General features: G+C 38.4%; 1 protein-coding gene across 4 annotated transcripts in view; it reads left to right on the forward strand.

Annotated features, from left to right (window-relative positions):
• Window positions 1-7,650: 7,650 nt before the first annotated feature.
• The window catches only part of LOC127626896 (metastasis-associated protein MTA3-like), a 70,438-nt gene continuing 52,983 nt past the window's right edge, over window positions 7,651-25,105 (forward strand). For 3 of the 4 annotated variants that reach the window (XM_052103006.1, XM_052103007.1, XM_052103010.1), the window contains exons 1-4: window positions 7,651-7,891; window positions 9,073-9,140; window positions 17,423-17,516; window positions 23,328-23,454. In XM_052103006.1, coding sequence (XP_051958966.1) covers window positions 7,864-7,891; window positions 9,073-9,140; window positions 17,423-17,516; window positions 23,328-23,454 — 317 coding nt within the window. In that variant the 5' untranslated portion in view covers window positions 7,651-7,863. Of the gene's footprint in view, window positions 7,892-7,932; window positions 8,082-9,072; window positions 9,141-17,422; window positions 17,517-23,327; window positions 23,455-25,105 lie in introns of those variants that run through there. The other variant, XM_052103009.1, reaches the window with a different exon arrangement.

Below are 25,105 nucleotides of genomic sequence, written 5' to 3' on the forward strand. Positions count from 1 at the left end.
CCAGCCTTCAGTGGGCTGCTTCATACAGTGATGTCACACTCGACAAGCCTATTGCGATCCATTATGCACTCCCAAAGAACGGGCGTTCCCAAAGACCCAAAGAAATGACAGTAAATGATTTCATGACGCATGTCTGGGGTTTACCAGTGGATTTGGTGCTTAGAACTGTTTGCTGTAGTAGTCTACGAACTCTGTCGATGTTTATTTGTTGATAGCTAGGAACAGAGGCGAACCAACATTGAGTGGGGGGCCCCAGGCAAAATTAATCAATGAGGCCCTTCTAAAATATTTTTTTTGTAACTATATCTTTGTTACCTAGAGATATAATTATACAACATACAAAAAGTAGTCAAAACACATCTAACAGAACATAAATTGTTTATTGTTTACAACATTAAAGTACTTAAATGATATGTTGGCTTTAATTAACTTTTTTATGTCAACAGGTTCCATAAATTAACTTATAATTTTTTTGAGTGTACATAAATCTTAATATTAATAATGTATTGTCACCTTAAAAACGCTGCTTACGACCATAGGTCATTTTCTAAAAAAATAATCTATCGTTTCGCTAGATAACACCCTCTTCCTCAGATGCGATCGTACACAGCCCGTTGAAGCACTTCAAAGACCTTTGAAACTGCATTGATTTGGACTTAAAAACGTTGGTTGTCATTGAAGTCCATTATTCGAAGAAAAATCCAGAAATGTTTTCCTCAGAAAAAAAAAAAATTCTCTTCCACTGAGGAAAAAAAGACATGGATATCTTGGATGGCATTGGGGTAAATTAGTAGGAAAGTTTCATTTTGAGGTGAACTAACGTTAATCCTTTAACGGTATTCTATTTCAGCCTGCATTAATACCGTCTAACACTTTACATGCTGTTGCTAAGTGCAACCCCCTAGCTAAACAGTTTTTCAGTAACACATTAACGTTACTTGTAATTAATCTTAAGTGAAACTAAACTGAAATTAACAACGTGGATTGTGTGATTTGTTTTGTACATTTCTTAAAATAGCTACCATTACTTAACAGTAGGGTTGCCACCTATGTCTGATAAAAAACCTGGACAAATCAATGACCCGGCCACCGCTTTGCTCACAAGTGAAAATGTCCATTAGACATTAGACTCAGAAGACACAATTGGTCGTTGTGCAGTAAGATTGTGCATAGTCGTGAATATTTTAAACATCTCAAGTATTCTCACTTATCTTAACTTATAGCTTACCTGGTTGCTTAGATACTGGTGCTTGTGCTTGCTTTTGCTTTGCTAAAGAAATAAGTAGAGGGATGACATTAGATTTGCATTTACCATACCTTAGCCACATCTATAGCCACTTTTATTTAGTATGTCTCAATCAGACATTGGAATAACAAAATCATACATAAATGGGCCTTAGCTTACCTAGTCTTCCATCTATACTTGGCGTTTCCCTTTGCTGCAGCTATCAGTGGTTTCTGTTCTTCAATGAATGTCTTGAATTCAGTGCATGACAATTTGAAATTCAATCTGACCTGAAGCTCAGACTTCACCATTGCAACTAACAGTCTGTTTCTTTTATCGGACCAAACATCCTCCATATGACTGAACACTCTTTCTGCATAGGCATTACTGACTGGTATGGAAAAAACAAAAGCAACTACTTTCAACAGCTCAGTGGATTCAGTTGCCTTGCTAAAAAAATTATTTGTTTTAGCATGGTCATCCAAAGCAGTTTTGCCTTCATGTTTAACCAGAATTTTAACTGAGCATACGGAGCAGGTAGCATAAAGTGGGTCGCCTGGCTTTAGCCACGTGGAGTAATTGTAATTTTTCAACCAGTCATTATTAAAATATGTCGAACGTTTCATTTTCTTTTTTACTGGCCTGTCCGTCTTTGTGAACACACTGTCATCTTCGTCTTCCGTCTCGCCACCGACGTACAATCTTCTTCACACTGCTTCTCAAATTGCAGCCTGTAGTAACTGGATAGCTGCCAAGAAGACAGACGCGCTAGATGACGTAGCCTACGTCACGTCACGTCACACGTCCCAGAGCCAATGATAGCGGATTCTACACACAAGAGACACGGACCACTCTGTGCACAACGCATAGGCTATTTCAAGTGGAGAGAAAATAGATAGTTGAATATACATATTCACGTAGCCTTTCGAAAACCGGGACATTTAGTGTCCCGGGAGAGTGGATACATTTCCCGGGACAGGTTATTAAAAAGAAGGACAATCCCGGTAAAACCGGGACAGGTGGCAACACTACTTAAGTCACCTCTGATAACAGATCACTCGAGATAACTTACATATATTTTACGTAAAGGTGCTTTAAAACGATATGTAACGTTACTACTGTGAAAAATAAATGTGAATTGAACGACGAAACGATTTGTTTGTCATTAATTATCCTTAACGTAAATGTTAAGTCAATTAAGTTAATCATCATCATCTCATTCTCCATCACTTACCGCAGTCATGTTTTCTCTTTTCCCCATCATCTTGTTTTTTTCCGCTTCTGGCTGCCAGATGGATATGTCCTCTTCATTTTTAATACACGAATTCATGCATTTTCGGGTACAGACAGTAAAAGAAAGACAGAAACGCGAGTAAGCGCTGCGACAGTTTGAAAAAGGCGCCAGAAGCAGCAAAACCATACGCAGCCTTGCGAGAGAGGGGGGCCCACTAAGGGGGATGCGGAGGTGTTGCGGCGTCACTGCGTGTTATATTAATATGAACATTTCTGATTGTTTAAATGATCGGCCCTCGGGGGCCCCCTCAAAATGCGGGGCCCCAGGCAATTGCCTGCCTTGCCTGCCCTATTGCAGCGCTTCTGGCTAGGAAATAGATCCAGAGGGAACACGTCACTTTGGGAAACTAAAAATGTCAATATTAAAATCGATATTGCAAATTAAGTTTTTCCCTATTTGTTGTCTCCCCACAAACACCACAAGCAAACTTTAAACTCCTGTTTGTGAGTTTTCTACATTACAACATATACATAAAGAGTTTAACACAAATATTATGTTTGTTTGTTTTTGGATATGCTATTTTGAAATGCTACCAGTTATTTAACTATCTGCACATACTCTTGACTTTTAAGAACATTTCCCTGTATATCTGTATATCAGCATGTGGCATATTTGTACACAGTACTCAGATTGAATCAAGTATTCTGGGGGGTCCCCATAACACTTTTATTGTGTGTGTGTGTGTGTGTGTGTGTGTGTGTGTGTGTGTGTGTGTGTGTGTGTGTGTGTGTGTGTGTGTGTGTGTGTGTGCGCATAACTTTTTTTATTAAAAAGTTATGCATATTATGAGATCTGGTATATCACTCCCCCTATATACCAGATCTCATAATATGCATAACTTTTTAATAAAAACAGGCTTACATAAAATAACAGGTTTTTGTGTTGATAAATAAAATAAAAATACATTTTCAGTCCACTGTTCTCACAACAAAAAATTTACAATTATTCTTTTAAACGGTTTACTCCAAGTAATACTGGATTTAGAGGGTGACAAAGCAGCAGACCCAAAAAGGGCAACTATGGCAAATATACCAGGGGACTACAGGAACTTGAAGACCAGTAAAAGCATGCAACTTCAAAATACATTGAAATATCTCAAAAACAGTAGAAAATAATCAGATGGCTTACAGTCTCACTAAATGGTATCATTGTCAGATTCAGCAGTGGCACATGGACTAATTATTTCATAATGTCTCAGAAAGCAGTGATAAAGGACCTGTTTATGGACCTTTTTATTACATAAACAGTAGCAAAATGATGGCAAAATACTATCAGGCTGTAATGATAATTATAGAAAGGAGATTAGAACCCTGGTGCGGGAGCTTTATTGAAAGAGTGCAGGACAACTGGGCAAGCAAGATACAGTCTTTAGAAGTTTAACAGGCATGTCCACAGGAGATTCTCAAAAGTCAACTCAGCAATCATCAATAACAGCAGTCAAGGTAATTTTAGGAACCAGTGGTTGAAGACATAAACCAAAACTCATGACAGGTAAGTATTCACTGGCTAGTATCATCAACATCCCCTTGGATTAGAACAGATCTCAGGACAGGCATCACAGGTAAGCAAATTTCTTCAGAAGCAGGGATAACGTAAATCTCAAATGAAGAATGAAACTCAAACAGAAATGCGTATTCACGCTAGGTATAAACTCAGTCTCTTTGCCCACAACTGAAATGGAGAACTGAACATAACATGTTTCTCAATGGTGGTAGGAATAAATGTAATACTTCCAAAATATAACTTTGAAGTAGCTGACTGAATATTCTAGGAAAATCGAGAAATAACAGTCAGGTATCAAAAGGGGAAAGTCTCTTTTTCAATATAAACAGACCTAAACACTTATCTGAAGTCCAATCTGAGACACAAATAACATCCAGGAAAACATAAGACGAGTCCTTCCATAAGTGTACAGAGTGTAAGTATTACAACATTCAGTGCCAGACAAAGACTGATTGTCACTGCATTGTTTTTAAAGCACACCAAACGCTCCACTAACAAGCATCTAATGTTGCTCTTTAATGCTCTGGGAAATGCGAGCAGGCAAACGAGGTAGATGAGTAAGCCTAAATGTTTCCAATTTATGCAAGGAATACAAAAGCCCAGACATGGAGTGGATAGAAAGATTTAGTAGAAAGATATATATATAGAGAGAGAGAGAGAAAATTACCCCTCAAAAAAGTCTGTAAGAAGCTTTCTCTTCCCGACTGCGAGTGGAGGTTTATTATTCTCCATATTTTTAGCTAAAGTTAGCTTCACCGGAGTAGCGCCAAGCAAGCAGTCATGTCAACGATGTCATCATGAAAAACAATTTTATTTTTGCATAGTAAAATTAAGGAACATGATGTATATCTCCAGAGCACAAATAAATGTGTCTATTAAACACATCAACAAATTCTAAATGTTCTTAAGCTTCGCATATAACCAGCAATCTGGACTAAACGTCACAACCTTTGTTAAGTGTACCCATGGATGGAAAATGCATACACATGTTATTCTGCTAATAAAGTCCTGAAGGCCCATCACCTTTGTAACAGCTGGAATAATCCATTTAAAAGCTAAGATTAACACAAATTTAGGTCTTTATATACATAAACTGTTCAGAAAATTGCACTCTGGGGGGCACTGCTGCAAAACTCATGAATATTAATTATGCTATGCACAGTCAAAGATTCTTTTAAATTACCTGTTTTGATAAACTGTCATTCTTAATGACCAATTCAAGCACCCAAATAAATATTTCACATAATATGGTAATTTCATTTCTACATCTACAACTATCAGTCTTGGGATTTTGTTAGTCAGTAGATGAATACAGAGATCAGCACTTTGATTAAAAACATGATTAATTGATCTAGTGGTAACTTTCTGCCTTTAGTTTTTAGAGGTTTTGGATTCTAATTCGCCCAAAAATAACTTTTTATTTTAATAAAACAAGATTGCATCTGTATGTCAGTGGATGGGTGTTTAAAAATAAATGGCAATATAAGATGCCGGAGGGGAAATGAGAGTAGCGGAAACACAGACATAATCATTTACAGTTCTGTATATGAAAAAACAGCAAACTTCGAAATTCAGACAGTGACAACCACAAACAATCTGCTCCAGCAGCAGGAACCTGGAAAAAAATTCTATATGTACCTGAGCTCCCTTGAACAAGATGACACAAACAACCATCTCCCATCATACAACACAGCAACGAAACACTCAGTTTATATAGGGAGGAAACACACTGTGCACTTGTGTGCCCCATAAACAGTCAGCTCACCTGGTTACCCCACACCTGAGAGAGAGATAGAGAAAAAGACAACACACAAACTCTACATACACACAAACACTACATACATACAAACAATACATTCGTGAAAGCCATCATAATGCGGGACACAGAAAAGAGCACAAACTGCAGCAAAACTGCTGACACTAAACGACACTGATAACAGCCGCAATGAACAGTTCTCATAACATTCAATATAACACATTCTAGCGCCGGGTCACCAGTCAAAACTCACACAGATAAAATAGAAACTCCTACTCAAGAACTGGAGATGTTTCATGTGGATTATACACATACTTGACAAAAGCTATTTCAAAAAGTGGTGTGGACACGTTTCACCCATCTCAACCCATAACTGACAGCGATGTATCTAATAATCATTCAGTGAATAATTGGAAACAACTGAGAAATTCATCTTTTCCCTCTTTTTTCCCCCTCATGTATTTGGCCATGCGGTCTTGTTGTTGAGGAAATAAGCTCATCAACCCACAGAGCCCAAAAACTGTATATGCACTGCAATAGTAGGTAGGCGATTGGTCGATATTGTGATTGGCCGCTGCAGCTGCTGGGTCTGTAGTCATTTGTGTTTTCGGTGAGAATTTAGGCAGTTTGACATGAATAAACCCCTACACAATGTAAAAATTAATGATAATGATAATATACTTACATTTATATTTGATACATTTGGATACTTATGCTGCGGTGCAATGCTTTTTCTCAGGGTTATATTTGCCACTCCATAACACCCCGGTAGATCTGCCCTTGTTTTGAATAAACATTTTCTTAATTTGTTACTCAAAAAAGCAACCTGCTGTCCCAAAATTATTTTCGAAAGTAGACAAATTATGCCTTATAACTATTGTCCCAATATCTATACAAGCCTGAGTGTGTCTGCCTTTTTACCCCTTGCCACCAAGGGCCCCCATATGCTCAGAAACGAACCTGTCATCGAGACTAAATACATATAACTGTGGCAAGTTCTCCAAGATGCTTGGAACAACCTGTCTGTCAACAACCTTGAAAAAATGTGCACAAGTGTACCTAGGAGAATTGGTGCTTTTTTAAATGCATAAAGGGATCACACCAAATACGAATTTAGTTTTTTTCTCTCCCCTTTTCTCCCCAATTTGGAATACCCAATTCCCAATGCACTCGAAGTCCTCGTGGTGGTGTAGTGGCTCAATACGGGTGGTGGAGGACAAATCTCAGTTGCCTCAGTGTCTGTGGCCGTCAATCCATGCATTATATCAGGTGGCTTGTTGAGCACACTACTGATGAGACATAGCACCTGTGGAGGCTTCATGCTATGCTCAGCAGCATCCAAGCACAACTCACCATGTGCCCCACCGAGAGCAAGAACAGCTACCCAGGCCCCTAATTTAGTTTATACATATATATATATATATATATATATATATATATATACACACACTCCACTTGTATGAAGTGACCTGATAAATAAAAAAATATACATAGCATTCTTTTTTTAAACATCCTCACTATACAACAATTTTCACAACTGCCTAAAACTTTTGCACAGTATCACCAATGCTTTCAAGCTTTATTGGCATGGTAAAAAAAAAATAAAAAACCTTTACATTGCCAGTGCATTGGTATTCAGATTATTTTAACTAAGTACCACTAAAAAAGAAACAAGAAAAAAAAAAAAAAAGAATAGAAATGTATATTAACCAAGTTTAATTTCATCCGATGTGTAAAAGTCATGATGAGTGAGTGACAAGTTGAGGGTGCATGCTGTAGATTTCATTCACCCTTCCCCCTCCTCTTTTCTCTCTCCTCCTCTGATCAGGAAGCTCCTGCTCTCGAGCCTTTTCTAGCGCGTGAGTGAGTTACTGTATTGTACTGTGAATCTCGTGAGGGGGGCTGCAAAAAAAAAAATCTCCTATTCTTACTGAGTTTCACTCCCCCTAAATACCAGATTTTACTCTAGATTGCTTTTAACTGGTCGCAGGACGTAGTTGTCTCTTTGATTCACATATTTATTTATTTATTTTTTGTTTTGTTGTAGTGCATGGTTTGTTTTTTTAACACTCCGGGAGGGCAGAAATGGCGGCCAACATGTACCGGGTCGGAGGTATGTCCGTCTATATTTCTGAATTAACGCAAGTCAAAACACGGGCAGCACCGCAAAATCCGTCTGGATGGCACGAGCTCATTTCATGCGGAATTCCTGCAATAAGCCGATCACTTATGAACTCTGAACACGTGCAGTGTCCTTGCAAAAAGATAGCGATAACGCGGAGGAGAATATTGTGGGTTCTGATGTGGGTCAGGCCTCTTAAACTATCATAGCCGCACTAGCATTTTAGCAAGCATGCTATGTTGCTAGCTAGCCACATCATAAACAAATAATCACCACTGTATGTAAAATATTCAGGAACACGCATATACAAGACGTTTCTCCAGATTTTGACCCTATAGGATACAAGCAAGTTTTGCTCGCGAGCTGACCATGCCAATTATTGACGCCGATGTTTTCTTTGTGATCATTTGTCTCCTTTCTGGCACGTATCCATGAGTTACGGGACCTCATTCGGCATGCAAGGTAGCAAAGCGAGCTAACATTTTGCAGCCACCCCTTACTCCGCTCTCCACAGAGAAACCCTGTTGAGTTTCCTTACCGCTATTCGCCGAAAGTGAACTATGTTGAAGTGTAGTTGGCCCCTTCGTCACCATATCTTTAATATTAAAGAATCGCATCGTTTGTTTGTGCAATTAACCGGCTAGTCAATGGCGTGGTATTTGACATTGTTACGTGGCGTCGTGGATTAATTCAGTGAAATACGCGAGGTGTCTCTTCATTGACATATTAATTTAATGTCTGTGGGAGAAATAGTTACATTAAACACTTTCACACTGCTATAATATGACCCCTTTCCTTTTTGCTCGTGATGCAGATGCAATGTATCGGAATGTGTCTCATATGGCCACGATCAACATACTGCCAATTTTGTTTAAACCGAGCTGTTTGCTCATAAAAAGCAGTTTATTACTCATTCAGTCTCTTTTTGAGAACTTTCTGTGAGTTTAGTTAGGATGGATTGTTTATATTGTAAATGGAGTACATATACAGTGCTTTCATGTGATTTTAAGGCTCATCCTAGCGAGCATACAGGACAAGATGCACTGATTCCATGTTTTTGATGATATTCACCCCTGAGAGTTTCAATGGTGTTTTGATTCTTACCCCAATTGCTATGTGTGGTTTTCATATTGATAGCAAAATCATTAAGTATGCTTTATCTTCTGCTGCAGATTATGTCTTCTTTGAGAATTCTTCTAGCAACCCCTATATGATCAGGAGGATAGAGGAACTGAATAAGGTACAGTGCCCTTGGGCCTGGGAGGGAGAAATGCGGGTTGGTGGTCACTGGATATTCTGATAGGGTGTGAATACAATATTGTCATGCCATCACCACAGAGATCTCAGGCAGCTTGCCTAGAGCCAAATTACATGCATTTCTGTGCACTTTTTCCATTCACTCTGTCGCATTGTCACCATTTCCAACAGCTGTGTACTAGGGAACTGTATCTGTGTTAGAAACACTAAGCAATAAGTCTGCATCCGGGACTCCCTTTCAGAAGTGTTTTCTGATTGAAGCGAATTCGACAATGTTTTTTTCTGTTCGATTTCCATGTTATGGACATTTATGACTGCAATTCTGTTATGATACCGTTTAAAGACATACAAATTAAACTTTTGGTCAACCGATATGGGTTTTTTAATGACGATACTGATATACAGAGAGCAGGATGGCCAAAATGCATATATAATGCTAATAAATCACACATTTTAATATATTAAATTACATTTACATAAAATTGCAAAAAAAAAAAAAAAAGAATGAACTTTTATCACAACATTCAATAAAATTTCTCAAAATTTGTATGTTTTAAATGATAGATAGCAGTTTCTTCTGGTTTCTGTTTAGTTATCCAGTTATGGTCATTTGTTTGCACATAAAGAAATGTTAATATTTTATGAAGAAGGAAATCCCAGCTAGGGATGTGCTACAGTGGTCAACTAATCGACAAGTCGTCTAACAGCTGACTAGTCGATTAGTGGGGTGGACTACTAACATTATTTTTTTTAGTGGCGGCGGTTTTAATGGGAGACGTAATCATTATTAATTGAGAGACGCAACCTCTTAGTGTTTTTGCATGATGATAACTTGCTGTGCTTAACAATGAATAATAGTCGGCATGGTAAATCCCTCTGCAAGATGTTTGTCTATTTAATGCTTTTAGTTTTGTCAATTTATGCACCTCTTCAGTTACAGCAATCAAAGCGTTGAATCAAACAAAACACTTCAAGATGATCACTATTGGATGTTAAATCCTCTGCTGTGAGTAAAATTCCTGTATTTGCACACTTCCAGTCTTTTGCCTATTCTAATTTCTACTGCTTTAATAAATAGTTGCAGTAAAAAAGGTTTAAACAGCTTGATGTTGTGAACTAGATGTGTACCCGCAATATCTTGCAGTTCTGCGCTTTTGAATGCGCAGCAAGGAACACCCTGTAGCACTCCGGTTACATTGAAGCATGTCATTCTGCATTCATGATGCACTTAAGTAGTTTTGTGCCGCTCTTTATTGGACCTTTCTATTCTATAATATGTTATAGTTATTTTGAGGAGGAGGAAGGCATGGCCACAGACCTAGTCACAGTTAAGCCAGGCATACACGGTGCGAGTTATGACACTCAGGAAGTTGTGAGCCCCAGCACACGTTTCGAGTCAGTTTATCTGATAATCGTACAGATGGAGTAGTAAACGGCACGACTTAACGTCCTGGCGAATTCCGAAGCAATCGCACACATTTTTGAGCTATTGATCATTATAAGACATAAAGCAAGAGGAGGACATTGCTTTCATTTCTTGTTGCTTGTGATTTAGAATAAAAAAAGATGACTGTCATGAACACAGGCTGCATTATCTGAAAAATCATCTACTGATTTAAAAAACAAACAAACAAAAAACTATATATATATATATATATATATATATATATATATATATTAAGCAATATCACACAAGCAAGAGTGCAATATGGTCCTACATCAGTAATGCTGTGATTCGGCCGCAGGTAATTACAGCAGTGCTGATGTAGGGCCATATAGCATGATTGCGAGTGTGATATTGCTTGTATACAACAGTTCAATGAACAAGTACATTTTAATAAAATTATTAAAAACAGAGTACGTTTATAAAAACGCATTTGTGCATGGAACTACTTTATTACGTGACGATTCAGAATCTGCTGTTGCTGGTTCAAAACAAATGATGCGAACAAGCCTCCGTTAGTAATTCAAAAAGTTCACTTCAGAAATAGTATCACGGCTTGTGCTGTTTCTAACAAGTTATTGGATAAACAAGGATAGACGGCTGGATTTGAGAGAGAGGGAGAGTGTGCGTGCGTGCGTGCGTGCATGCAATCACCTGTTGCCACACCCAATCAGAGATTTCTCAGTGGAAAATAGACGTCCAAGCGGGGGTATTCCTCTCTATTTCACGATAGCCGGTGTGCAGGAGTCATTCACAAAAGATACAGTGATGTCCTCCGCCATTTTAAACATTATGTATCCAATGTGGAAACTCGTATAAAAGGTAAGCACTTGAGTTCTGTAATAAATCAGACTGTTGTGTCTCTCAGCATGAGCCTTAATCCTGAAGTTGTCTGTTTAAAGTCTTTTAAACCTATTTCCTAGCTTTGGTAATGTATTAGTAATACTAGCAATCACAGAGCACAGTTCTATGTAAACAATGACTAACGGATTCACTTTATATCACCAACTGACTCATATTACACACAAAAATTATCTTTTGCCACCACCTGCTGGCTAACACATGTAATTTAAAAAATAAAGACAGTAACTCAGACATGCACTACGCTTGCACTAGTTTAGAACAGCACGAACACAAGCGGAGTGATACACACACAGTGAAGTGTCCGAGTGCTGATTCTGTCACACCATCAGTGCTCATGGAACGTCTCGCGTCCAATCAGATTCGAGTACCGGAACTAACTGTGGTGTGTGTGTGTGTGTGTATGTATATGTATCTATATATATATATATATATATATATGGATAATTATTACAAATGCTGTGTGACATTTGACAGATTCAGATTTCGACAGTCTGTGTGATTTCATGACTGCATACATCAATCATAATGACAGTGTGTTGCTGCTGCCAGTTACCACATGATAATAAAGCACACAAAATGAACAAGATTAAAAAGTGGGTAAAATTCGTGCACCGTTTCTGACAGTTATACTTGGATTTAATCTAAGCGCAAACGTGATGTTAAGTACAGAATTCCTAGTTATTTTAATGTAGTAGGCTATCTGTATTATTCAGCTTTAGATGTAGGGCTACATCCTTCTCATCTGTGTCACACACTCACTGCTTGCATGTTAATAGCAGACATGCTGAAGAAGTCTTGTCCATGTAAATGCGCTTTAAAACCGCACATATAAGTTTAAAAAACTTGTTTACGTGCAGCGGTTGATTGACATATAACTTTCATCCTTGGTTTCACCAGACACGTGCTTGGGGATTTGAACAATATCTCTCACTTATCCACTATTTATATACAATTATATACAACAGTTAGTTCCGGTCCTCGAATCTGATTGGACGAGAGACGTTACATGAGCTCTGATGGTCTGACACGTCAGTACTCTGACGCTTCACTGTTTGTATCACTCCGCTTGTGTTCGTGCTGTTCTAAACTAAAGTGTAAGAGCAGTGCAGATTTGTTAAGAGCTACTGTTTTTCTTTTTTATTTTATTTATTTTTTTACATTGTTAGCCAGCAGGTGGTGGCAAAAGATAATTTTTATGTGTAATATGAGCCTGTTTGTTGATGTGAATTAAAGCCGCTTCAGCCGTTTACACACATCAGCTCTTCGTGATCGCTTGTATTACTACTACTAAAGCTAGGGAATAGCTTTAAACGCCTTTCATTTTAATAACTTCAGCATTACGGCTCATCAGAGCTGAGAGACACAACAGAATGATTAATTTCACAAACTGAAGAAGCTTACCTTTTATCGGACTTCCCATATTGGATTGGACACACTGTTTAAAATGGAGGACTTTGCGGTTTCTATAGTGAAAGAATCTTGTGCACCGGGATTGGGAGGAATACCCCACTTGGATGGCTATTTTTTCACTGAGAAAGCTTATATTCAGAAAGCTGACAGCATCTCTGCTTCCAGGGTGGAAACAGGTGATCGCACACGCTCCATCTCTCTCTCTCTCTCTCTCTCTCTCTCTCTCTCTCTCTCTCTCTCTCTCTCAATCACACACACACAAACATCCATCCATCCTTGATTATCCAGAAACAGCACAAGCCGTGATACTCTTTCTGAAGTGACATTTTTGAATTATTAACGAAGGCTTGCACGCATCATTTGGTTTGAACCAGCAACGACAGATTCTGATCCATCTTGTAAGAAAGTAGTTCAATGCACAAATGCGTTTTTATGACCGTACTCAGTTTTTCCAAATTTTTTCCAATTTACTTGTTCATTGAACTGTTGGATATAAGCAATATCACACTCGCAATCATGCTATATGGCCCAAAATCAGCACTGCTGTGATTACCTTGGCCTGCTGCCTTGTGCCAGCATCCAAATCACAGCAGTGCTGCTGTAGGGCCATATCACACTCCTGCTCGTGTGATATTGCTTAAATAACAGATGCTATACCCCCTTAAGTGTCACCCTAGAACTGAAACGAATGCAAGTATGTTGAAAACAGACTATGATGGAAATTTTACAACTTTTTCTGTCAGAATGGAGATTGTTTTCTAGTGCAACCCATATTAAATTATTTGTTTGAAGAGCAGAGAACAGCATGACATTTTCGTAGGATACTTCAGTGATGTGGTCATGAATATTATGGGAAAAACACAGTTTTAACACAATTTTCTCCAAATTTGTAAGAGCTTCATGAACAATCGGTTTTCATTGATCGTGTGAGTTGTAACACCTTCTACTGATTGGTCAACTTCAGGTTGATTGCCAAATCGGCTCGTTCAAGCGCACACACCTCACAAATTCAAGCCGACAGTGCCCAAATGTTTTGGACATTTGTTTTAATTATCGAGAGGACATGAGCTGCTCGCAAGCTGCTCGGTTTCACTCGCAATTCCTCTCACACGATGCAAGCTGCAACCACACTAGCAACAACGATTTCCACATGATCTCTTTGTTGACATTTGTTGAAACTCCGTTAATCACCATGTTGAAGTGCTGTACTCGGCGTGCGTATATCCCTCTAAAGGGCCCCTGATTGTGGTCATGTGAACATAACAGAGCCTAATTATACATTATTCTTAACACCGACTAGTATGAAAACCATTATTATGGAAATTGATAGGTTTGCACATCCCTAATAACGGCAGCAACCACGGGTGACATTTTGCATTGCATTTTCTCACAAAAGACCAAATTAAACTAATTGCACATACTGTGTGGGGGGAATATGAAACTTGGCTTACTTATAGCGCACTTGTATAAGTGCTTTTACTTTGATTTTGCTCTCTCGTGCTCGTGCGGATTCAGCGTGCAGCAATCTCCTTACAGCTTTCAGTTTCATTGGTCAGATCGCCTGCTTGGAGCGTCATAGACTGACTGTCACGCAACATTCATGAGTCTGAGGAACAGAGTTTGAGTACTCTGCTGAAAGATATGCTGGATTTGCTCAAGTTTTGTGAATTAAATCTTTTTAAACGAGATGCCTGCATATTTGCAGATGGTATATAGTAGAAGTTTTATTATATATATTATTAGACAAGACAGTTAAAAGTTACATGGAACTGTTGAGTAGAGAGAGAATGAAACACATGAGCACTTTAAACATGAGCTTCTGCGCGTCTAATCTGATTTTAGTTTAAATGAAACATCGTTGTATGCCAGATAGGGTTGCCACGGTGTTACTGGTTTTATTCTGTACAAGGGAGAACACTGGTGTGAAATTTTATACCGGCAGAAACATTATGAATGGAACTTCCAATGTCAATACAATAGCCTAATGAATAGAATAACATTAATTAAAGAATTGTTGCCTAATGAAAAGTTTGTGACCCATGATAAATTAACCTAAATAACACATTGAAAGCCAGATGTTCTTTACCAACGTATTAGATCACACCTGCAGCAGAGTACGTGTGCTGACAGAAGACGTTTAATTACAGGTAGCAAATATAATGTGCATGGTTGGTAAGCCGTAAGACGTCTCTGATTCGGAATGACACAAGAAATGCTGTTAGACACACAGATACGCACTTGAAGAAACACAGTTTAATATATTTTTAAGAACAGATGACAGAAAAGCTGTCTATGCGCATGTCTGACACGCTGTTTGTTTGGAGGCGTGCAGTCTTGTGTGCAGTCAGTCTTTTACATGTATGTAAAAGGTTCTCACTCTTTCTTTGTTTCAGTGTTCTGACATTTTAATTTTTTTGCAAGAATAGTATCATCTATATGAATGCTGTAAATGACCACAGACATCTCAGCTCACGAGGTGCTCTGAGTTCAGTTCGCTTTATTTCCACAGAGCAATTCCATGCGAGAACAACTCTGCAGGTTCACTTTATATAGCCTATACATCTGTGATTAAATCAGAAAATAATACAAAAATGAACCATGATTTATATTTCAGTGATTATTGTCATCATTTTTAATTATTCTGTTTACATTTAGAATTGTTTTTAGATTTTAATATGTATTAGTAATTTTCCACCATTGTCATCGACTTATTCTTGCCTGATGGTAAATGGAAAGGTGGTTAAGCATGTTTTATTTATTTAAAATGTTAGCCTACCACTGTTATTTTAATTGTTTTTCGTTTCGTTTGAAGTGCAATTTGAATTTAGAAGTTTTTTTAATTAATTTAATTCTCAATGCAAAATCACTAAAGCAAGTCTATTCACCAATCCTGCAGCCGATATGATATTGTGATATATACATATTTGTTTTTATAAAAATATTGTGAACATTTTTCTTGCATATTGCCCAGCCCTAGGAGGGAACAAGAAGAATTTATTCAAACATTCAAAGTTATAACTCTTCCAAAGCAGCTAAACTGTGTTCTGGGATGATAGGTAATAAAACACCAACATTAGACCCACAACAACCCACAATAAGTGATGTATTTGCCCGGACAACAAAATACCCGACTGGTAGCCCATGATGGAGAGCCTCACAAATGAAATTGGTTCGTTGCCAAAGAGATGTTGCCTTTCACAACTGTTGAAAAGCTATCTTTCAACAAGTTGAACAACATATATTTTAATTGCATTAAAATATATGTTGAATACATTTGAAATTTTAAAGTTTGAAATCAAGCTGCCTTGCATTATTGTGCAGGGCAATGCTTAACAAAAATTACTCAATAGTTCCACCTTGCGTCCAACTAGCGGTAATACCATAGTTAGTCGGTTTGAATGTGAACATCGCATCGGTGTGAAAATTTGTATAATATGGCAAGTAACACAATAGCATCTAACAAGAAAATGAATTGTAATTGGTCATTTACATGCCTTAAGACGGATCCTTCACCTGCAAGCAGCGCCCTCTCTGCTTCAGAAACTAATCAGCCAAAAACTAAACTGTATCAGCCGATGCGATAATACAAAAATATATAAAAAATTCAGAATATTGTCCGATTTATCGGCCTTGGCAATATATTGGTTGACCACTAGCTTAAACACAACATTTCCAAGTGACACCTTTATTATTGATTAAATTTTTTTTGCCTCACTTGGCCCTGTTCTGATATTTTTAGCAGCACTGTTTTAGGGTATCCCTCAATGCATTATTAGTCATCTCACTTTGTGACTCTCAGCCTTTGTTGTCAACTGTAGTTCATGTCAAAACAAATACTCCACTGCAGAATCTTTGTGGCATATATCTTGACATATTTGTCAAAAGAAAAAATTCACTTGTCAAACAAAGTATCTCTAGCCTTGGCCACAAGGTTTGTTGAGCATTCAAACAAATATTTACCCTTTGGCCACTGAGATGTGCTCTCTACATTATCCTTCTCCCACAATCTGTAGTTGTAAGCAGTAATAGAAAGCATTGTGGAATATTGATTACACGCTTGAGGATAAATACAATCAAATATACAGAGAAGTACATTATAGGAGAGACATTATCATATAGTCTTTGTTTTAATATCCCCTACATTGTCATCTTTAATTTAAAACAAACCAAATTTAAAATCTGTCTGTTTTGCATTTGTGGCAAATTCTAATATAATATTTTGTATTATATTACTGTTTGTCTTGCTGAAATGGACAAAACCAAATTGAGTTTTGTATTTATTAGGGATATATTGCCTTGCATGCCTCTTTTAAACTGGGTTGCTGTTATTTTTTTATTACTCGTCAGAGGAGTGCAGACACAGCAGGTGTTGATAAAATCAGCTCTGCACTGCTGATTAAGCACAGTAGACTGCAACTCTGGTTCAACCTTCTTCTTTTTTTCAGTATTGATTAACGGAGGTGTTAGGTTTAGTGTCTCCAGGGACCGTGGAGTACATTTTAAGCATGAAGTTTTCTCAAGGTGACCCTGTTTGTCGCTTCATTTAGACGGCAAGCGGCAATGTCGAGGCAAAGGTGGTCTGTTTCTACAGGAGAAGGGACATATCACAGAGTCTCATCCAGCTGGCTGACAAACATGCAAGTGAGTGAACATGTTGATGGTGCTTGTTGCTTTTTTCCAGGGCAATGAGAATGTATTTATGTATTGTCAAGGACATCAAGTCTGTGATGTGCCATGAATGAGTGGTCATTAGCATGAGAATGATAATTCAGTTGAAATTGCTCCTGTATATCCATCTGCATCTGTGTTTGGGGTCTGTGTTGTGCTGCTTGTGTAAGTCAGCAAGGGAGCTGTAAACTCTGTACAATTACCAGTACCAGATGACCGTAATTGGGCAACAGGGCTTCCTAATTTCAGTTTTTCAGGGGGCCAGGACCTCTCAACATATTTGTCTTTGTGAACCATTCACAATATTTAGCATATATGTTTGAGATATTTCAAAGGCCGATACAGCTAACTAGAGAGTGAAATTTCACATGTACATTGAAATTTAACAAACAATTATACACTATTATTTAAATTTCACAAATATTTGAAACCAAAAAGTACATTATTTATTGACTAGGCTGTTGGTAGATTGTGGGACTGATACAAGAGAGCTATGCATCTGTCAACAGTTATTTGCCACTCAAAATGGCTAAATATCAGACAATGTATTGGCCTGGCCAATAGATCAGTCTTATCAATGCGGTTCTGTTTACTCATCCTCTTCTTATAGTCTTTGACTGAGTCAACATCTAAAAAGGGCTAAGTATGATAGATCTGTGGGTTTGCTGTCTGAGACCACCACTTGTCATTATAAGTATAAGCACTGAATGTGGTAATAAACATTTATCACATTCTTGCATGTAACTATATTCTTTCATTTCTAGTACTTAATGCAAAAAAGTCCTGAATAATTTCTGTGCTGCAGTTTCATTTTGGCACTGTAGATTTGGCAGTAAAAACATATTTAAGAGCTAAAGCAATCCAGTCATCAATGTTAGATTCTCTATTCTATTTAACAATATTTTCAGTGCAGTTTAATATGTGCCAAAATAATTGATTAACTGTTAGAAAACAGACATTTCTGATTCTGAAATCTAATTGGATGAGTCCAAAATCCGAAGCCATTGTACAATAGTTGATGTAGCTTAAACATCTAGGGCGTGCCAGGTCCAGTTGTGCTCCCACTGTCATTCAGCCAATTGCCCTGGCCTGCTGATAACCTGTGGTCCAAAAAAGGCCAACTTGGGATTTAGGTGGGTTCAATGTCAAAGGCAGAGATTTGTTGAGTCAGGTCAGAGGTAACAGCACCAAGATATTAATTTCCCAATTTTGCATATCTAGCTACCAGCTTACCTCAACAGACCGGGAAATGGAGGATTGTGTCAGTACTGGTCTGTAGATGAAATCAGGCCTCTTCTGAATATCTGGGCTGATGAAATTGGACATCGTCAGGTCAGCGGCATCTGCCGATCAAAGACGTGATTAAATATATTGTCGCCGAACTTGCCAAGTTGTGTTTCAAGTGCACAACGGTACAGGTTCGGGAAAAAAAAAACAATTGCGGAGACAGTACAAATCCATGTTGATTTCGAGGGCTAGCTAGTCTCCTGAGTCTGATATCCGCTTACATTTTCCTCTTACTTTTGAAATGGGTGGGGTGTGTGCAGGGGTTGTGTTAACCGAATTCATTATTTTCCTAAATATTCTATAAACAATACCCCATAATGACAACTTGAAAGACGTTTGTTTGAAATCTTTGCAAATTTATTAAAAAGAAAAGAAAAAAAATCACATGTACATAAGTATTCACAGCCTTTGCTCAATACTTTGTTGAAGCACCTTTGGCACCAATTACAGTCTCAAGTTTTTTTGTGTAGCTTGGCACACCTATTTTTGGGCAGTTTCTCCCATTCTTCTTTGCAGGACCTCTCAAGCTCCATCAGGTTTGATGGGGAGCGTCAGTGCAAAGCCTTTTCAAGTCTGGGCTCTGGCTGGGCCACTCAAGGACATTCACAGAGTTGTCCCGTAGCCACTCCTTTGTTATCTTGGCTGTGTGCTTAGGGTCGTTGTCCTGTTGGAAGATGAACCTTCACCCCAGTCTGAGGTCCAGAGCGCTCTGGAGCAGGTTTTCATCAAGGATGCCTCTGTACATTGCTGCATTCATCTTTCCCTCGATCCTGACTAGTTCCTGCTGCTGAAAAACATCCCCACAGCATGATGCTGCCACCACCATGCTTCACTGTAGGGATGGTATTGGCCAGGTGATGAGCGGTGCCTGGTTTCCTCCAGACATGACGCTTGCCATTCTGGCCAAAGTGTTCAATATTTATTTCACCAGACCAGAGAATTTTGTTTCTCATGGTCTGAGAGTCCTTCAGTTGCCTTTTGGCAAACTCCATGTGGGCTGTCATGTGCCTTTTACTGAGGAGTGTGCCTTTTTACCATACAGGCCTGATTGGTAGAGTGCTGCAGAGATTGTTGTTCTTCTGGAAGGTTCTCCACAGAGAAAAGCTGGAGCTCTGTCAGAGTGACCATCGGGTCCTTGGTCACCTCCCTGACTAAGGCCCTACTCCCCCGATTGCTCAGTTTGGCAGGGCGGACAGTGCTGGGAAGAGTCCTGGTGGTTCCAAACATTTACGGATGATGGAGGCCACTGTGTCATTGGGAACTTCAATGCTGCAGAAATTATTCTGTACCCTTCCCCAGATCTGTGCCTCGATGCAATCCTGTCTCGGAGGTCTACAGACAATTCCTTGGACTTCATGGCTTGGTTTGTGCTCTGACATGCACCGTTAAATGTGGGACCTTACAGGGGTCTACAGTGTGAGTATTTCACTCGCATTTGCCCCTAAAAATAGATGTGTGCGAACTGGAAAAATATTTACGAGCACACTGTGCGATTAAAGATTACAAACGTAAACCCCCCTTTTAAGATATTTGTTTAAAAATTACAAAACCCACATTCCACAAGCGGAGTTTTCTGTGATGACGTGGTCCAGTCAGAGAGACGCTAACGTTAGGGATATTGAGAGCAAAGCTACCATGACCACAGCTGTCACTTCAACGTCCACTGTAGCTGGTGAAGGGAGAACATGTAGATTAAATGCAAATTGGCTCAAAATGTTCCCATGGCTAGAGTTCGAAAACAACGTCATGTTCTGCAAATATTGTAGAGGGCAGAAGCAGGTGGGCAACTCGTCCTTTGTGTCAGGAAACCCACATCTGAAATAGTGATGATCATTTGTGAACGAGTCGGCTCTTGTAGGTGAACGTTGGGAGCCGGCTCGCGTATCAGAATCTATTTATACAAATATTTAAAAACAAATTAAGATTCGAATAATCAAAAGATTTAAAAATAATAAAATAATATAGGCCTAAATGCTCAAGCGCACACATTACTTCTGACTGTCCGCTCAGAATAAAAGCTTCACCCGTTGTTCCTGTCAATCAGACATGCAGTGTCAACCAATGAACCAAAGATGCGTGAGGGAGGGCGGAGCCAACTTATGTTGTTCAGATTGTATTTGAATTGTTACATTTATATGCACTTTGTTTATGTACATTGAAAAGTTATACTTTAAATGCACACATGAAATAACATCCTTCTTTTTTACATTTATTTAAATTTGTGGGATGCTGCAGTTTTGCAAATTATTTATTTTTGTTTGATATGGTGCATTATTCTATTATCAGTACCGCCGCTACCTACAGGCATACTACGCATTTTGAGTAGGGCATCAACTCCCTAGGGGGGCACCATCATATCCTAGGATGGCACCAGAAAGTCCACCGGCTGCCATTACTTGTTCGCTATACGTTATTCAAGGACCCGAAAGCAGTTGCGGAACACTGACGTGTTAGTGCATATCACGTGTAGGGCATCAATTTGGCCAGTGGTGGCCCTGTCTATTATGCTGTTCAGATTGTATTCGTTTTGATTGGTTAGATTTATATGCACTTTGTTTATATACAATAAGTTATACTTTAAATGCAAATGTTTAATAGTATTTCTTAACAAATCGATGCATTTTTAAATAACTGTGGTTAAGGTAGAGTATAATTTCATTTAATAATTTAATTAGAATTGTTTTAACACCAATTACGAAAAGACCCGGAATGCCCATCGCTAATCTGAAAAGAGATAACATCTCACGGCGGCATATCCAGTGCTCTGGATGAGACAGAAGAAACCATCAGGCTCTGTGTAAGCAGCCTTGAGGAGGCAAGTGCTGCAGTCTGAGGAGGAGAAGTGGAAGCAGCTGAAAATAAAGATAAATATTGCATACTTCATAGTGAAAGAAGAAGAACATTTCATCAAATTTGGGCGCTTATCAGACTCCACCACAAAAACTGAGTTTACATTAATCCAACATACGACAATGTGTGGAGATGATCGGTCAAATTGCTGACATAATGAGAGATCGCTGGCTGACCTCTAAGTATGCCAGACGGTAAACATACAAAAGCAGCTGGACAACAGATATCCTTTGATTTTAGTAGGCATGGGTTCAATGTGTGATTTGGGAGGTATGTGCTGTTCCACAGATGTGTGTCCGCATCATACACTCATACACGCAGTATAAATATGTAAGTAATAAATTGTTTGTTAATAAACTCTGTATTTAATTTTTTAGGAGCACATGTACTCCTTGGGAAAAAAGTTAGCATAGAGCCCTGCCTTATATAGACAGGTGTTGTGCATTTCCAAATCATGTCAAATCAACTGAAAACAGGTGGTCTCCAATCAAGTTGTAGAAACATCTCAAGGATGACCATTGGAACAGGATGCACCTGAGCTCAATTTTGAGTGTCATGGCAAAAGCTGTGAATACTTATTTACATGTGATTTAAAATAAATAAATAATATATATATATATATATATATATATATATATTTTTTTTTTTCTATAAGTTTTTCAAGATTTCAAATAAACTTCTTTCACTTTGTCATTATTATTGGATATTGTTCGTAGAATTTTTAGGAAAATAATGAATTTAATCCATTTTGGGATAAGGCTGTAATATAACAATATTTGGAAAAAGTGAAGCGCTGTGAATACTTTACGGATGCACTGTAAGTTTTGACTTCACTAACTCTTTCACGAACACTCCCACTGTGTGTGCGTCACGTTTATTGCCTGGTATTAAGATGTGCATTTGGAGGCATCATCACCATTAACACCTGCAATGTGCGTCTCTTTTGACCAGTTGTGTTGGATTTCGAGAACGGTGACTCTGAGCAAGGCACTTGGCTCCAGGTTGCTCCGGGGGATTGTCCCTGTAATAAGGGCAATGTAAGTCGCTTTGGATAAAAAAGATGTAGATGTAAATGATGGAGAGATTTTTTCTGGCGCAACCTCTGGGTGTGTGATGTTGGCACATGGGCCGTGTATTAAGGGCAGATTTTAGGGCAACGTTGCAGGGCTATTGGCCCGATGGTGGGAATGCAGATCTATTTTGGTCCTAGGTCCTAGACAATTAGCCCAGGCTGACCAGTTGATAGCCTTGGCTCGCACTGGTGTGATAGAGGAAAAGAGAGTAACAAATGTACTCTGGTGCCTTTTTGCTGTATTGAATAATGCTACTTGTATATACAATATACCTCTGTTGATGTCAGAGGTGTCTGGTGCAACTGAATTGTTTTTTCATGATTGCCCACCAAAGACTCAAAACTTCAGTGAATTAATGGTTTGCACTACAACAGCCCAGTGACAATTTAAAGGCTGTGATCATGACTGCTTGCTTTGTGTATGCAAAATTGTTTTCATCAGACTTAAATGGTCTCCTTTATTATGTGGGTACTTGTCAAGTGACAATGCAAACATATATATGTTGAGTCATGTACATTGTGTACATGTGTATCCATGCCTTTTAACACGTTTCAAATTCTCCGTATGTACACAGAGGACCTGGAAGAAGAGAGGGAAAGCCCCTCAGAGCCAGAGTTCTCCGAAAAACAGAAGCATCAGCTCCGCCACAGAGAGCTTTTCCTTTCACGTCAGTACGAATCACTTCCCGCCACACACATCAGGTAAACACACTCACGTTAAAATACTTTTAGGTATCTGTTTACTAGGGCTGCAACTAATGATTATTTTGATAATCAATTAATCTAATGATTATTAGAACGATTAATCATTAGCTCTTAATCGATTGTTCAGCTTGTGCCCCGACTTATAAGGTTGTATTAAACATGCTTTCTAACAATAAAGAGGAAACAATTATCCTTAAAAATAACTCTAAATGACATTCACTGAATTAAAGGGAAAAAAATACTTTTTATTAAGTTGAATTCAGTAAAATAATTAACTGCAAAAATAAAATTAAATATTGTTATCAAGTGTTTTTGTCTTGTTTTCCATTTAAAATAGTTTAAAAGTCCTTAAAACAAGATACATTTACTTGAGAAGCAACATAAAAGATATTTAGACTTGCTTCAAGAGAATGTAGTGTGTTTTTATTCACTTGGTTATACTTCTACAAGTGCAGTAAAGACAAAATATACTTATATTCAAGATCTATTCTCTATAAGCAAGTATAAATATCTTATATGCTGTTTCTCAAGTGAATGCATTTTTAGATATTTAAAAATATTTGTATTCAACATTCTCAGTTAACAATTGTTTCTTCTGCAGTATAGTTGCTAAAGTAAATGTACATTGTTTTAAATTAGTTTTAGAAATTTTTATTGGAAAACAAGCCAAAAAAAAATAAAAACAGGTATTTTGTTGCAGTGTATAATGGGGTGAAGACTACACTCTCTCACCTTTCTGTTCACTTCAATCCATCTTTAACTCACAAAAAAACAAACTCTCTTATTAATAAAGCTGCTTATTGCCAATTTTCTTCACGGTAAGAAATGGACAGTGACATATTTTTTAATAAGTCACGAGCCATCGCGTTATAATCTAGCAGCAGCAAGCGTGCGGGCTTGAGGGACGAGCGTTCCCGCGCCAGAGTGAGCCTCAGCCGGGTACAGTTTCAATGTCTCACCCTTAGATCAGGACATTCGCACAACTCATAGAAGAGGCACTGACCACACAGAGAAATGCCAGTTTTGGAGTTTGTAGTTATTTACATGACCTGCTTCTAGGGCTGGGCGATAAAACGATCTCGATATGGCATCGCGATAATATTTATTTAGACTACGATGATAAACTTTTGACATGTTTACTCGATATGGATACACCTAACAGCCTATTACAAAGCAGAAATAAACCGACAACAGCCAGTCAGAATGCAGATTTTGGCTTGTGCGTCTAAGTACACGCCCATTTGCTAGCAGAGCACTGTTTGATCTACCAGCAGTGAAGAAAGTGAATGTAAAGAAAAAATGAGTGGAAACGACGAAAGTGACGGTGAAAGTGAACTCGAACTATCTTCCAAAGCTGAGGAAATTGTTGACAAAAAAGGTAACAAGACGTCAATTATATGAAAGTGGTTTGGATATCTGAAAAGCGACGACGCGCAAATAAAGACGGTCTGCAAAATATGCCGATCGGCGATAACCAAGACGGGAAACACAACAAACCTTTTCGGTCACCTGAAAAGTTACCATCACAGCGACCACACCTAGAGTATGAAAATGCGGGCCCATGTTAATGTTACTCTGTCCTCATATGATATGATGAGCACTACCTAAAAGGTGTAGCATAGTGACTGGTTTACAATGTTTACATTTT

Source organism: Xyrauchen texanus, chromosome 33 (genome assembly GCF_025860055.1).
Source record: "Xyrauchen texanus isolate HMW12.3.18 chromosome 33, RBS_HiC_50CHRs, whole genome shotgun sequence".
In the NCBI taxonomy this organism is placed as follows: Eukaryota; Metazoa; Chordata; class Actinopteri; order Cypriniformes; family Catostomidae; genus Xyrauchen; species Xyrauchen texanus.